This window comes from Oncorhynchus mykiss, chromosome 23, assembly GCF_057628025.1.
Source record: "Oncorhynchus mykiss isolate SJ-2025 chromosome 23, ASM5762802v1, whole genome shotgun sequence".
Classification (NCBI taxonomy): domain Eukaryota; kingdom Metazoa; phylum Chordata; class Actinopteri; order Salmoniformes; family Salmonidae; genus Oncorhynchus; species Oncorhynchus mykiss.
Window position 1 is genome coordinate 27,570,604 of NC_143044.1, and position 15,198 is coordinate 27,585,801.

Below are 15,198 nucleotides of genomic sequence, written 5' to 3' on the forward strand. Positions count from 1 at the left end.
GGTATGGCAACTGCTCGGCCTCTGACCGCAAGGCACTACAGAGGGTAATGGGTACGGCCCAGTACATCACTGGGGCTAAGCTGCCTGTCATCCAGGGACTGTATACCAGGCAGTGTCAGAGGAAAGCCCTAAAAATTGTCAAAGACTCCAGCCACCCTAGTCAAAGACTGTTCTCTCTGCTACGCACGGCAAGCAGTACCGGAGTGCCAAGTCTAGGTCCAAGAGGCTTCTACACAGCTTCTACCCCCAAGCCATAAGACTCATGAACACCTAATCAAATGGCTACCCAGACTATTTGCATTGCTACTCTCTGTTGTTATCATCTATGCATAGTCACTTTAATAACTCTACCTACATGTACATATTACCTCAACTAACCGGTGCCCCCACACATTGACCCCCTGTATATAGTCCCGCTATTGTTATTTTACTGCTGCTCTTTAATTACTTGTTACTTTTATTTCTAATTCTTATCCGTATTTTTTTTAACTGCATTGTTGGTTAGGGGCTCATAAGTAAGCATTTCACTGTAAGGCACATGTGACTAATAAAATGTTTTTTATTTGTAATAAATTTGCAAACATTTCTAAAAACTTTTTTCTAAGGTTGTAACATAACATTCTGAAGGCACATGTATATATTAAATATACAATTAACACATATAAGGGAGTATCAGTCTTCCGTCTTTGCTGGTGGACATTTTCTTTGATCTCTGTCCCCTGCTCCAAGCAATTGGATTTGTCTATAGTCGTCTATTCTATCATAGTTACAGGTTTGGCGCAAAGAGTACTCTCTAGAGACTGTATCTACTGACACCGATATAGATATACCTCACATCTGATCTGCAACCTATGGTGTAGCCTGTTGACAGATCTGCAGACATGAAATGGTTGTCATCAAGTGCTTTCCATCTGGCACCTGGAAGGATAGGACGGTGACTATCGCCTCTTATGATGGGAGTCTGTAGCCCCTGGCAAGGGACTTATATCTGGATCTCAACATCTATCCTCTTTACTATGTTGGCGGTTTCATTACTATTTTGCTATCAAGGGTATTGTATTATTCTATCCGGGTAGCCAGTTAGCGGTTTCCAGCCTTCCAGACATTTAGCGGTTAGCATGGTCTGTTTTACTCTGAACCGATGCTCCAACATCAAACAACGGGAAGGATTGTTTACGTTACTGCTTCTAATGCCTCAGAACCTCATCATTTTGGAAATGCTGGACTGTCTTTATCCCTCTCTCCAGCTCTCTGTCTAATCTACGGGTATCTATCCCTCCAACTCTCTCTGTCTGATCCAACCCAGCCCTGAGCAATGTTTGGCATAAGGCATAAGGCTCCAATAGTTAAGCAGAAGAAACTGTCCAGGCCTGACCGATTACACTGTCTGACACGAAGACAGACAGACAGACACTGGTTTCTGTATACAGACGTGACCAACCTTGGTTCTGTTCTCTGTCAACAGAGTGTTTGTTTGAATTTATTCAAGTCACTTGAATAGGATCTCTGTGTGTCTGCTTAGTGTTTCTTTGATGTACGATGAGATGTAGAGACAAAGAGTGAACAATAACCAGAAGCCGTGAGAGAGACAGATGGAGAGAGAGATGGAGAGTGAGACAGATGGAGAGAGAGATGGAGAGTGATACAGATGGAGAGAGAGATGGAGAGTGAGACAGATGGAGAGAGAGATGGAGAGTGATACAGATGGCGAGAGAGATGAGAGATGGAGAGTGAGACCGATGGAGAGAGAGATGGAGAGTGAGACAAATGGAGAGAGAGATGGAGAGTGATACAGATGGCGAGAGAGATGAGAGATGGAGAGTGAGACCGATGGAGAGAGAGATGGAGAGTGAGACCGGTGGAGAGAGATCTGGAGATAGAGATATATATATGGAGAGAGAGATGGAGAGTGAGACCGATGGAGAGAGAGATGGAGCGAGAGATGGAGAGTGATACAGATGGCGAGAGAGATGAGAGATGGAGAGTGAGACCGATGGAGAGAGAGATGGAGAGTGAGACCGGTGGATAGAGAGCTGGAGATAGAGATATATATATGGAGAGAGAGATGGAGAGTGAGACCGATGGAGAGAGAGATGGAGAGAGAGATGGGGAGAGAGAGATGGAGAGTGAGACAGATGGAGAGAGATATGGAGAGTGATACAGATGGCGAGAGAGATGAGAGATGGAGAGTGAGACCAATGGAGAGAGAGATGGAGAGAGAGAGATGGAGAGAGAGATGGAAAGAGAGAGATGGAGACAGAGATATATATATGGAGAGAGAGATGTAGAGTGTGACAGATGGAGAGAGAGATGGAGCGTGAGACAGATGGAGAGAGAGAGGGAGAGAGAGAGATGGAGAGTGAGATGGAGAGAGAGAGGGAGAGAGCGAGATGGAGAGTGAGACAGATGGAGAGAGAGATGGAGAGTGAGACAGATGGAGAGAGAGAGATGGAGAGTGAGACAGATGGAGAGAGAGATGGAGAGTGAGACAGATGGAGAGAGAGATGGAGGGTGGGACAGATGGTGAGAGAGATAGAGAGAGAGAGAGGGAGAGAGAGAGATGGAGAGTGAGACAGATGGAGAGAGAGATGGAGAGTGAGACAGATGGAGAGAGAGATGGAGAGTGAGACAGATGGAGAGAGAGATGGAGAGTGAGACAGATGGAGAAAGAGATGAGAGATGGAGAGTGAGACCAGTGGAGAGAGAGAGGTGGAGAGTGAGACCAGTGGAGAGAGAGATGGAGAGAGAGAGAGATGGAGAGTGAGACTGGTGGAGAGAGAGATGAGAGAGAGAGATGGAGACAGAGATATATATATATATATACAGTATATATGGAGAGAGAGATGGAGAGTGTGACAGATGGAGAGAGAGATGGAGAGTGTGACAGATGGAAAGAGAGATGGAGAGGGAGACAGACGGAGAGAGATGGAGAGAGAGTTGGAGAGTGATACAGATGGTGAGAGAGATGGAGAGTGATACAGATGGAGAGAGAGATGGAGAGTGATACAGATGGCGAGAGAGATGGAGAAAGAGATGAGAGATGGAGAGTGAGACCAGTGGAGAGAGAGATGGAGAGAGAGAGATGGAGAGTGAGACCGGTGGAGAGAGAGATGGAGAGAGAGAGATGGAGAGAGAGAGATGGAGGGAGAGAGATGGAGACAGATATATATATATATATATATATATATATATATATATATATGGAGAGAGAGATAGAGTGTGACAGATGGAGAGAGAGGGAGAGAGAGAGATGGAGAGTGTGACAGATGGAGAGAGAGATGGAGAGGGAGACTGATGGAGAGAGAGCTGGAGAGAGAGATGGAGAGTGAGACCGATGGAGAGTGAGACAGATGGAGAGAGAGAGATGGAGCGTGAGACAGATGGAGAAAGAGACAGATGGAGAGAGAGAGATGGAGAGTGAGACAGACGGAGAGAGATGGAGAGAGAGAGAGAAGGAGAGAGAGACAGAAGGAGAGAGATGGAGAGAGAGAGAAGGAGAGAGAGACAGAAGGAGAGAGATAGAGAGATTGATGATCAGAGAGGGATCGCTAGTCAACCTGTCTGACAAAGCCCTACACTGACCCTGAACAATGTGGTCCTCGGAAACATATATCAATGCACACAGACACCCAGAAACATATGGTATCATCACACACAGACACCCAGAAACATATGGTTTCACCACACACAGACACCCAGAAACATATGGTATCACCACACACAGACACCCAGAAACATATGGTATCACCACACACAGACACCCAGAAACATATGGTATCACCACACACAGACACCCAGAAACATATGGTATCACCACACACAGACACCCAGAAACATATGGTATCACCATACACAGACACCCAGAAACATATGGTATCACCCCACAGACACCCATAAACATATGGTATCACCACACACAGACACCCAGAAACATATGGTATCACCACACACAGACACCCAGAAACATATGGTATCACCCCACAGACACCCATAAACATATGGTATCACCACACACAGACACCCAGAAACATATGGTATCACCACACACAGACACCCAGAAACATATGGTATCACCCCACAGACACCCATAAACATATGGTATCACCACACACAGACACCCAGAAACATATGGTATCACCCCACAGACACCCAGAAACATATGGTATCACCACACACAGACACCCAGAAACATATGGTATCACCACACACAGACACCCAGAAACATATGGTATCACCACACACAGACACACAGAAACGTATGGTACCACCACACACAGACACCCAGAAACGTATGGTACCGCCACACACAGACACCCAGAAACATATGGTATCACCCCACAGACACCCATAAACATATGGTATCACCACACACAGACACCCAGAAACATATGGTATCACCCCACAGACACCCAGAAACATATGGTATCACCACACACAGACACCCAGAAACATATGGTATCACCCCACAGACACCCATAAACATATGGTATCACCACACACAGACACCCAGAAACATATGGTATCACCACACACAGACACCCAGAAACATATGGTACCACCACACACAGACACCCAGAAACATATGGTATCACCACAGACAGACACCCAGAAACATATGGTATCACCACACACAGACACCCAGAAACATATGGTACCACTCCAGTTGTGTTGATCCTCCCTTCACATTAGACGGTTATTAAATGTTATCATGTTTGCCTTATCTTTCTCTTGTAGATATTTACCTTTGGCTAAAATCTCCTGTCCCCAGCACTCTGTTCCAGAGACTGGGACTCATGCTGTATTGTCTGTCCCACACTTTCACACTCTCCAATTGACCCTGAATGTGATGTGAGTAGGGACTTCAGGTCTTAGGTTCTGATCTTATCAAAACATCTCAGATCCCTTCAACCTGGGCATATTTGACAGTATTATGAAGTGTACTGTATCTAGAAACAAGGACAGGAGGGCAATTACATCAAATACGGTTTAAAAGGACAATCTGCAGTTGCTACATCCATTTCTGGACTTATAAATTAGTGATATGTACCTATTGATTGTTGAAGAATACAGTATAACTTGTAAATTAATGATATGTACCTATTGTTTGTTGAAGAATACAGTATAACTTATAAATACATCATAAGCTTAGTTCAACTGTCGTACCCCATCACAACCCAAAACATAACCTTGTTTTACTCCAATGTTTGTAAACAAAGTAAATGTAAACAAACACTATATAGCCTCAAAACATTGTTAAAACTCTCATTTTGATAGCAGGGATGATCATTCCTTGCCTCCACAGCTCTGTCTCTGAAAGGGATTGCACTTCTTCAGCACCATCCCTCAGCTTTTTACCGGAACAGGTGCAAGGAGAACGCTTTGTTATTGTTTCAACTTCTGATTGCCGCTTTAATATAAATGTAGATACAAAAAAATGGATTTAGGATTCTAATGAAGAGAAGAACTAGATTCCATGGAGTTAATGGAACACGTTCAGATTGACCCGTCTTCTTCAACTCTTTTGCTCCTGTTATTAAATTGGCGGGTGGCAGCATTGTTCCATCCCTGACATACCAGGTAACCATTTCAAAGGCTTTCCTCTGTCTTTAAAAGGACTCTTCTCCTAGTTAGTTATTGAAGGTTCTGTTGTGCTCGGCAGAGGATGACACTTTAAAGGCCCTTACAGATCTCGCTAGAGATAGTGAGAAAAAGGTAGTGAGAGCAACAAAAGGTCTAGTCAAGGAACTTCCTCTCTGTCTGTCTCTCTGTCTCTGCAGTGTGTGTGTGTGTGTGTGTGTGTGTGTGTGTGTGTGTGTGTGTGTGTGTGTGTGTGTGTGTGTGTGTGTGTGTGTGTGTGTGTGAGAAAAAGAAGACCATGAAAACCAATATTTGTGTTTATCTTTACTCGCTTTTAAATTTAGAATACTTCTCTTCTCTTCTATTCCTTCCAGTCGTAACTACGTGAGAGGATCCATAACGATCTATATCATCAACCTGCATCGGTCCAGGAAGAAAATCAAGCTGGCGGGAACCTTACGTAACATGACTGTCCATCAGTACCTGGTACAGCCCTATGGGACAGACGGACTTCACGCCAGGTCTGTAGCAGTCCTCTGGGCACAGACGTCAATTCAATGTCTATTCCACATTCGTTCAACATATTTTCATTGAACTGACATGGAAACAACGTTGATTTAACCAGTGTGTGCCCAGTGGGAGGGGTCTGACATTCACACACACACACACACACACACACACACACACACACACACACACACACACACACACACACACACACACACACACACACACACACACACACACACACACACACACACACACTCACCTTTCTACTGCTCTCTCTCTCCCTTTCTATCTTTCTCTCTCTCCCTCCATTTCTATATATTTCTCCCTGTCTCTATATATTTCCTGCTGATCACAGACAGATGGCTATACAGACAGAGGGCTACACATAGAGAGGGCTACACATAGAGAGGGCTACACAGACAGAGGGCTACACAGACTGAGGGCTACACATAGAGAGGGCTACACAAACAGAGGGCTACTTAGACAGAGGGCTACACAGACAGAGGGCTACATAGACGGAGGGCTATGCAGAGAGAGCAGAGCTTCATGGAACGCTTGTTTTCTGATCAAACATCCACACTGCTCCATTAATAGAGTATCCTATTTCTTATACTGACCTGACAAGACACACACACACACACACACACACACACACACACTGACCTGACAAGACACACGCACACATGCACACACACACACACACACACACTAAACTGACAAGTCCAACTTACAGGAGAGAGACAGAGAGACCTAGGTTACCATAACAAAGCTGTCCGTCTAGCTAACTTCAGTCATCTCTATGGGAAACAGGGTGGGGGATTCTCCTTCAATCGGGAGGATTTGGGATCTCTATCAGTGAACCATGTGGCTCTACTAAATAAAGCACAACTTTAAAGGCTCAAGCCTCCATAAACCCTTTATAAGGCCTAGACTTTATTTGCCTTATCTATTATTATTATTATTATTATCATTAAATAGCCTATCTAAAAGAGTCTTGTTAAACTACTTAGAATTGCAGGAAATTAGTGTCAAATCAACGTAATTTTCCTAGGTCCCTCAAATTAAACACATTTAAAAATAAAAATACTTTTTGAGGTTGGGAAAAAAGGTTGGGAACCCCTGCTAGGTCAAGAAGATCATCAAGGAACTCAACCACCCGAGCCACGGCCTGTTCACCCCACTATCATCTAACAGCCTTTCTTAAAGTATGGGTCGCGACCCAAGGTGGGTTGCAGACCTGTTAATGGTGAGTCGCGAGGCGTCAGAGTACATTTATAATTACTTAATTAATTACTGGAATTGATTTTGGCCAAGTGCAACTGCACTCTCTGTTCAGTGCGCTCTCTGCTCAGCAGCGGTGTCTCTGCTCAGCAGCGGTGTCTCTGCTCATCAGCGGTGTCTCTGCTCAGCAGCGGTGTCTCTGCTCAGCAGCGGTGTCTCTGCTCATCAGCGGTGTCTCTGCTCAGCAGCGGTGTCTCTGCTCAGCAGCGGTGTCTCTGTTCAGCAGCGGTGTCTCTGCTCAGCTGCGGTGTCTCTGTTCAGCAGCGGTGTCTCTGCTCAGCTGCGGTGTCTCTGCTCATCAGCGGTGTCTCTGCTCAGCAGCGGTGTCTCTGCTCAGCTGCGGTGTCTCTGCTCATCAGCGGTGTCTCTGCATAGCAGCAGTGTCTCTGCTCATCAGCGGTGTCTCTGCATAGCAGCGGTGTCTCTGCTCAGCAGCGGTGTCTCTGCTCATCAGCGGTGTCTCTGCTCAGCAGCGGTGTCTCTGCATAGCAGCGGTGTCTCTGCTCAGCACCGGTGTCTCTGCTCAGCACCGGTGTCTCTGCTCAGCAGCGGTGTCTCTGCTCATCAGCGGTGTCTCTGCATAGCAGCGGTGTCTCTGCATAGCAGCGGTGTCTCTGCTCAGCAGCGGTGTCTCTGCATAGCAGCGGTGTCTCTGCTCAGCAGCGGTGTCTCTGCTCAGCAGCGGTGTCTCTGCATAGCAGCGGTGTCTCTGCATAGCAGCGGTGTCTCTGCTCAGCAGCGGTGTCTCTGCTCAGCAGCGGTGTCTCTGCTCAGCAGCGGTGTCTCTGCTCATCAGCGGTGTCTCTGCTCATCAGCGGTGTCTCTGCATAGCAGCGGTGTCTCTGCATAGCAGCGGTGTCTCTGCATAGCAGCGGTGTCTCTGCATAGCAGCGGTGTCTCTGCATAGCAGCGGTGTCTCTGCTCATCGGCGGTGTCTCTGCTCAGCAGCGGTGTCTCTGCGCAGCAGCGGTGTCTCTGCTCAGCAGCGGTGTCTCTGCTCATCAGCGGTGTCTCTGCTCAGCAGTGGTGTCTCTGCTCAGCAGCGGTGTCTCTGCATAGCAGTGTTGTCTCTGCTCATCAGCGGTGTCTCTGCTCATCAGCGGTGTCTCTGCTCATCAGCGGTGTCTCTGCTCATCAGCGGTGTCTCTGCATAGCAGCGGTGTCTCTGCATAGCAGTGGTGTCTCTGCTCATCAGCGGTGTCTCTGCATAGCAGCAGTGTCTCTGCTCAGCAGCGGTGTCTCTGCTCATCAGCGGTGTCTCTGCTCTTCAGCGGTGTCTCTGCTCAGCAGCGGTGTCTCTGCTCGGCAGCGGTGTCTCTGCTCAGCAGCGGTGTCTCTGCTCATCAGCGGTGTCTCTGCTCTTCAGCGGTGTCTCTGCTCTTCAGCGGTGTCTCTGCTCATCAGCGGTGTCTCTGCTCTTCAGCGGTGTCTCTGCTCTTCAGCGGTGTCTCTGCTCTTCAGCGGTGTCTCTGCTCATCAGCGGTGTCTCTGCTCAGCAGCGGTGTCTCTGCTCGGCAGCGGTGTCTCTGCTCAGCAGCGGTGTCTCTGCTCATCAGCGGTGTCTCTGCTCTTCAGCGGTGTCTCTGCTCTTCAGCGGTGTCTCTGCTCTTCAGCGGTGTCTCTGCTCATCAGCGGTGTCTCTGCTCAGCAGCGGTGTCTCTGCTCATCAGCGGTGTCTATGCTCTTCAGCGGTGTCTCTGCTCAGCAGCGGTGTCGCTGCTCTTCAGCGGTGTCTCTGCTCAGCAGCGGTGTCTCTGCTCGGCAGCGGTGTCTCTGCTCAGTTTGGCAGCTGCATGAGAGGGAGGTGCCCGTGTACTTTGCGGTTCAACAGATCTTTTTTCTGCAGTTTTCTGCGACCCACACGCTGCAGTGCTGTTGTTCAGCAGCAGATGATGCGCTGTCAGTCACTGGCTTGTAATTCCCACTCCCCATCACTCACCGCTGTCATCGAATGGATAAGCTAGTCACAAGTTCTGACTGAGTTCACTTGTCATTAAAGACAAACACAGCGATGAGTTTCTCTCTCTTGGTTTCATACAAACTTTGAGAAATAACGAGTAGCGCCCACAATTTGTTTTGTGCAGGGAAGTGCTTAGTAATGAGTCTCTCAAAACGAACAAATGAAAACGACAGGTCCTGACCCAACATCCACAGCATGATGGTAAACCCAGTGGGTTCTTTCAGAACCGGGCAGAATACTTCAGGAAGCAGTGCTTTGACAGTGGAAAAGTAAGTCAGCTAGAAGGGCATTATTGTAATTGTATAATAGGGGAGTACTACTCATAGTAGTCGATGTGAGTTTCTCGTTCAAACAATCCCCTGGCCTTGTATACAGCTAATAGCTAACATTAGCCAAAACAAGCTATCTAGCTAATAGTGCAACCCTAGTAACAGTACAGATGAAGATGGGGGGAAAAAAATAATCTGAACTGGAATACACTGACGCATGATGCTTTTTTATGCTGAGAAACTGACTGAGAAAGCAGTAGATGTTCTCGTCCAGTTTGGCACCACATACCTGTGCGAGTCAGGGTTCTCAACTGTCAAAAACTGAGCCCAGAATAGACCTGCTTGTTGAAAACTTCAACCAGTCACACACCTCTCATTAGGACTGTGTGTGGGTTTTTTATGGTCTACATCTGTTTGTGATCTGTTTGTGATCAATCAGTTTATTTATTCAGTGATTTATTGTATTTATTGCTTGGGTCCCAGGAAAACACAGAATTTCTCATTTGGGTCCAAGGCTGAAAAGGTTTAAGAACCCCTGATCTAGAAGGCAGAGACAGTACAGGTGCATCAAAGCTGGAACCGAGAGACTGAAAAACAGGTTCTATCTCAAGGCCATCAGACTGTTAATCAGTCACCACTAGCCGGCCTCCGCCCAGTACCCTGCCCTGAACTTTAGTCAATGTTGCTAGCCAGCTATCACCCGGTACTCTACACTGACTGCTGCCCTATGTACAAAGTCATTGAACACTGGTCACTTTAATAATGTTTACATACTGTTTTACCCACTTTATATGTACAGTGGGTTCAGACCCATTGACTTTTTCCACATTTTGTTGCGTTACAGCCTTATTCTAAAATGTATTAAATCCTTTTTTTCCTCATCTATCTACACACAATAACCCATAATGGGGAAAAAACATATTTTTAAAAATCACATTTCCTTAAGTATTCAGACCCTTTACTCAGCACTTTGTTGAAGCAGCTATGGCAGTGATTACAGCATTGATTCTTCTTGGGTATGAGGCTACAAGTTTGGCACACCTGTATTTGGGGAGTTACTCCCATTTTTCTCTGCAGATCTTCTTAAACGCTGTCAGGTTGGATGGGGAGTGTTGCTGCACAGATATTTTCAGGTCTCTCCAGAGATGTTTGATCGGGTTCAAGTCCAGGTTCTGGCTGGGCCACTCAAGGCCATTCAGAGACTTGTCCCAAAGCCACTCCTGCATTGTCTTGGATCTGTGCTTAGAGTCATTGTCCTATTGGAAGGTGAACCTTTGCCCCAGTCTGAGGTCCTGGGGGCTCTGGAGCAGGTTTTCATCAAGGATCTCTCTGTACTTTCCTCCGTTCATCTTTTCCGCGATCCTGAGTCTCCCAGTCCCTGCTGCTGAAAAACATCTCCACAGCATGATGCTGCCACCACCATGCTTCACCGTAGGGATGGTGCCAGGTTTCCTCCAGATATGAGGCTTGGTATTTAGGCCAAGAAGTTCAAGCTTGGTTTCATCAGACTAGAGAATCTTGTTTCTCATGGTCTGAGAGTCGTTAGGTGCATTTTGGCAAACTCCAAGCTAGCTGTCATGTGCCTTTTAATGAGGAGTGACTTCCGTCTGACCACTCTACCATATAGACTTGATTGGTGGAGTGCTGCAGAGATGGTTGTCCTTCTGGAAGATTCTCCCATCTCCACAGACGAACTCTGGAGCTCTGTAAGAGTGACCATCGTGTTGTTGGTCACCTTCCTGACCTTCTCCCCCGATTGCTCAGTTTGTCCAGGCGGCCAGCTCTAGGAAGAGTCTTGGTGGTTCCAAATTTCTTCCATTTAAGAATGATGGAGTCCACTGTGTTCTTGGGGACCTTCAATGTTGCAGAAATCTTTTGGTACCCTTACCCAGGTCTGTGGCTCGACACAATCCTGTCTCGGAGCTCTACGGACAATTCCTTCGACCTCATGGCTTAGTGTTTGCTCTGACATGCACTGTCAACTGTGGAACTTTATGTAGACAGGTGTGTGCCTTTCCAAATGATGTCCAATCAATTATATTTACCAAAGGTGGACTCCAAACAATTTGTAGACACATGTCAAGGATGATCAATGGAAACAGGATGCACCTGAGCTCAATTTCGAGTCTCATAGAAAAAGGGCTTGGTAAGGTATTTCAGTTTTTTTTATTATTTTATACATTTGCAAAAATGTTTTGGCTTTGTCATAACGGATTAATGTGTGTAAAAAAAATAAAATGTCAATCAATTGTAGAATAAGGCTGTAATGTAACAAAATGTGGACGCGACCAATAACATTTGATTGGATTTTGATTTGATACAGTCTAGTGGATGATAAAAAGACAAGCGTTCAAACCTCCGTGGTTGAGAATTGGCCATAAAATCCGATTAGCATAATAGCTTTGTCATGGTTTATTGAAATTGATAAGGCCTTGATAAGAAACATCTGCTGGTACCAGAGGCCTTCCCAGAGGGGATGTTCTGGTCTGATCTTGTCTGCTCCCCCAGAGCTCTCTGGGCAGATTAGCTGTTCTATTCGTTCCAGTGGCCCTACACTCCATTCACCCCTTTTTCCTCTCTTCTTTTGCGCTGTTACTGGCAGAAGCCCCCTCCCCCTGTTCCATATCAGTGGCACTGCTACACTCCTTCTGTCCACATTCACCCGTTTTCTCTTGCTTCCTTTCTCTCTCCATTCCTGGCATCGATTACTCTTGATTATCTCTACACATTCATCCTTCTTTTCCTCTCTCCTCTCCATGTCCATCCCTGTAATGCCTCCAGTCCCTATCAGTAGCTCTGTTGCACTTGCTCTCCACATTCACCTCTTATTTTCCCCTCTCCGTCCCTTCAGCTGTCTGTCTGGCAGTAATCCATCCTTCTCTCGGCCTCTCCAGTCTAAGCTCAGACTGTTATTCAGATACAAGGCTGATCCTCCAATAACAGCCTAATGAGTGAGTGTGTGTGTGTGTGCGTGCGTGGGTGTGCTGTAATAACAGATGTTTTATGATGAGGATGTGTGAGTGGTGTTGCAGGGGATTATAGTGGTGCCTAATAGAACCGTAAGCAGTGGCTCTGTTCTAGACTCTAACTGCTGTTCTAGCTGCTCCCACTGACCACAGACAGGGCAATGGAGACTTTTATTCATGTTTGAGCAGCTCCAGATGTCTATAAACATGACTAGAACTCAACAGCCGGGCCCTATAGACTGTAAATATGCCGCTCTGACCAAACAAATTAGATATGTGCTTTTCTATCTCTAGATTTTCCAATACAAAGTGAAATGAACAAAGTGAAATGAACAAGTGAAATGTTACAGAAGTTCAAGGATTATTTGAAATTGAGGCTAACCAGTTGTGCGAAAGAATGTAATCCATCGAATGCCCCAAAACGACCTTTCATTTTCCTTTTCATATTGGTCTCATTAAATCTCGTAAATCAGCCAATGTGGCGCTCTCTGGTTCCCATGGAAATATCTAGTTCTCCTTTCCTATTTGGAGCCTATGGTCTCAATTAGGTCCTCTCAGTCCTAGATCACAGTGTAATTCCACCCTCCTTTCTTATTTTGTATTGCTTTATTTAGACAGTGTGAAACAATTGTGGTGACAGGGCAGGAGGAGAGAGAGTAGTGACGAGGCCACAGTGCTGTGATGTGTGCCTGTAGTGATACCACACACAGTCAACGCTGCTGTTCTTTTATATGCTATCGATTTAACCGTGCAACCATGACACGAACCATTTCATATTTGTAAATACAGTCATACTTGACATAGCACATTCATAATCTATACGGTAAATCCTATTGTGTACATGTCAGTTTATTATTTTGCATACTACCTTCTAATTACTTGATATTTTTATTTGACTTTTTTTATATTGATATATATTGATTATTGTACTGCAATGTTGAGGGAGCTAGCATGCAAGCATTTCACTGCACCTTTTATGCATGCTGTTAGCTGTGTACGTGACTAATCAGATTTGTTCTCACGTTTTCCATGGAATATGGAAGGATTGTTGTCAAATAACATTGCAGTGAATTCAAGGGGCAGTCCGAACTGGACTGTAATCCGGGTCTCTACAATTGTTACTGTAGTCTAACAGTGTTGGAGTGAATGTTAGGTAAAACTTGTTGACTTAAGAAAAAGGTCTATTCAGGGTCTTGAGTATACAGTAGGTTGATGTGAGTGTACAGTAGGTTGATGTGAGTGTACAGTAGGTTGATGTGAGTGTACAGTAGGTTGATGTGAGTGTACAGTAGGTTGATGTGAGTGTACAGTAGGTTGATGTGAGTATACAGTAGGTTGATGTGAGTGTACAGTAGGTTGATGTGAGTGTACAGTAGGTTGATGTGAGTGTACAGTAGGTTGATGTGAGTGTACAGTAGGTTGATGTGAGTGTACAGTAGGTTGATGTGAGTGTACAGTAGGTTGATGTGAGTGTACAGTAGGTTGATGTGAGTATACAGTAGGTTGATGTGAGTGTACAGTAGGTTGATGTGAGTGTACAGTAGGTTGATGTGAGTATACAGTAGGTTGATGTGAGTGTACAGTAGGTTGATGTGAGTGTACAGTAGGTTGATGTGAGTGTACAGTAGGTTGATGTGAGCGTACAGTAGGTTGATGTGAGCGTACAGTAGGTTGATATGAGTGTACAGTAGGTTGATGTGAGTGTACAGTAGGTTGATGTGAGCGTACAGTAGGTTGATGTGAGTGTACAGTAGGTTGATGTGAGTGTACAGTAGGTTGATGTGAGCGTACAGTAGGTTGATGTGAGCGTACAGTAGGTTGATGTGAGCGTACAGTAGGTTGATGTGAGTGTACAGTAAGTTGATATGAGCGTACAGTAAGTTGATGTGAGCGTACAGTAGGTTGATGTGAGCGTACAGTAGGTTGATGTGAGTGTACAGTAGGTTGATGTGAGTGTACAGTAGGTTGATGTGAGTGTACAGTAGGTTGATGTGAGCGTACAGTAGGTTGATGTGAGCGTACAGTAGGTTGATGCATGATGTAGGTGTATTTGAGTTTGCTGGATTTAGATAGCTACAGGTTGTCTGGGTCTCAGCACTATGCATACTGCACATAGTGTACTGCTCAGTACTGTCGGCCATGTTTCTTTTGGGAGAAAATCAGTAGTGCTGCCTCCCCTTCCTGGAGGATTTTCCACTCATGCACACACACACGCACACGCACACGCACACACACACACACACACACACACACACACACACATACACATATATATCCAGGAGCTGCTAAAGGACCAACATATGGAACCATTAGAGGAGTTTAATGTGATTTACATTCTCCCCCTTTCTCTTTCTCTCTGTTCTCTCTATTTATCTCTCATTCCACTTCCCTGTTCCCCAGGGCCTTGAACTAGCTAACAGAAATCCTGTGATGAAGGTGTTAGTTAAGATCCACATCGGGGTTCTGAGGTCTGCTGTGTGACACACACTATCACACCGTGTCAAGGGAGAGAGAAAGTGAGAGAGAGAGAGGTTGGGAGAGAGAGAGGTTGGGAGAACAGACACCATTGTAAATACAACCCATGAAATGTCTTTATTCTTTTGGAACTTTTGTGAATGTTTACTGTTAATTTTTT

At 45.7% G+C, this 15,198-nt stretch overlaps 1 protein-coding gene across 1 annotated transcript in view; it reads left to right on the forward strand.

Moving 5' to 3' along the window:
* LOC118943876 (inactive heparanase-2) overlaps positions 1–15,198 on the forward strand; it is a 110,431-nt gene that overhangs the window by 90,797 nt on the left and 4,436 nt on the right. The window contains exon 11 of the mRNA XM_036960382.2: positions 5,952–6,098. Within this exon, the coding sequence (XP_036816277.1) occupies positions 5,952–6,098 (147 nt within the window). The remainder of the gene's footprint in view (positions 1–5,951; positions 6,099–15,198) is intronic.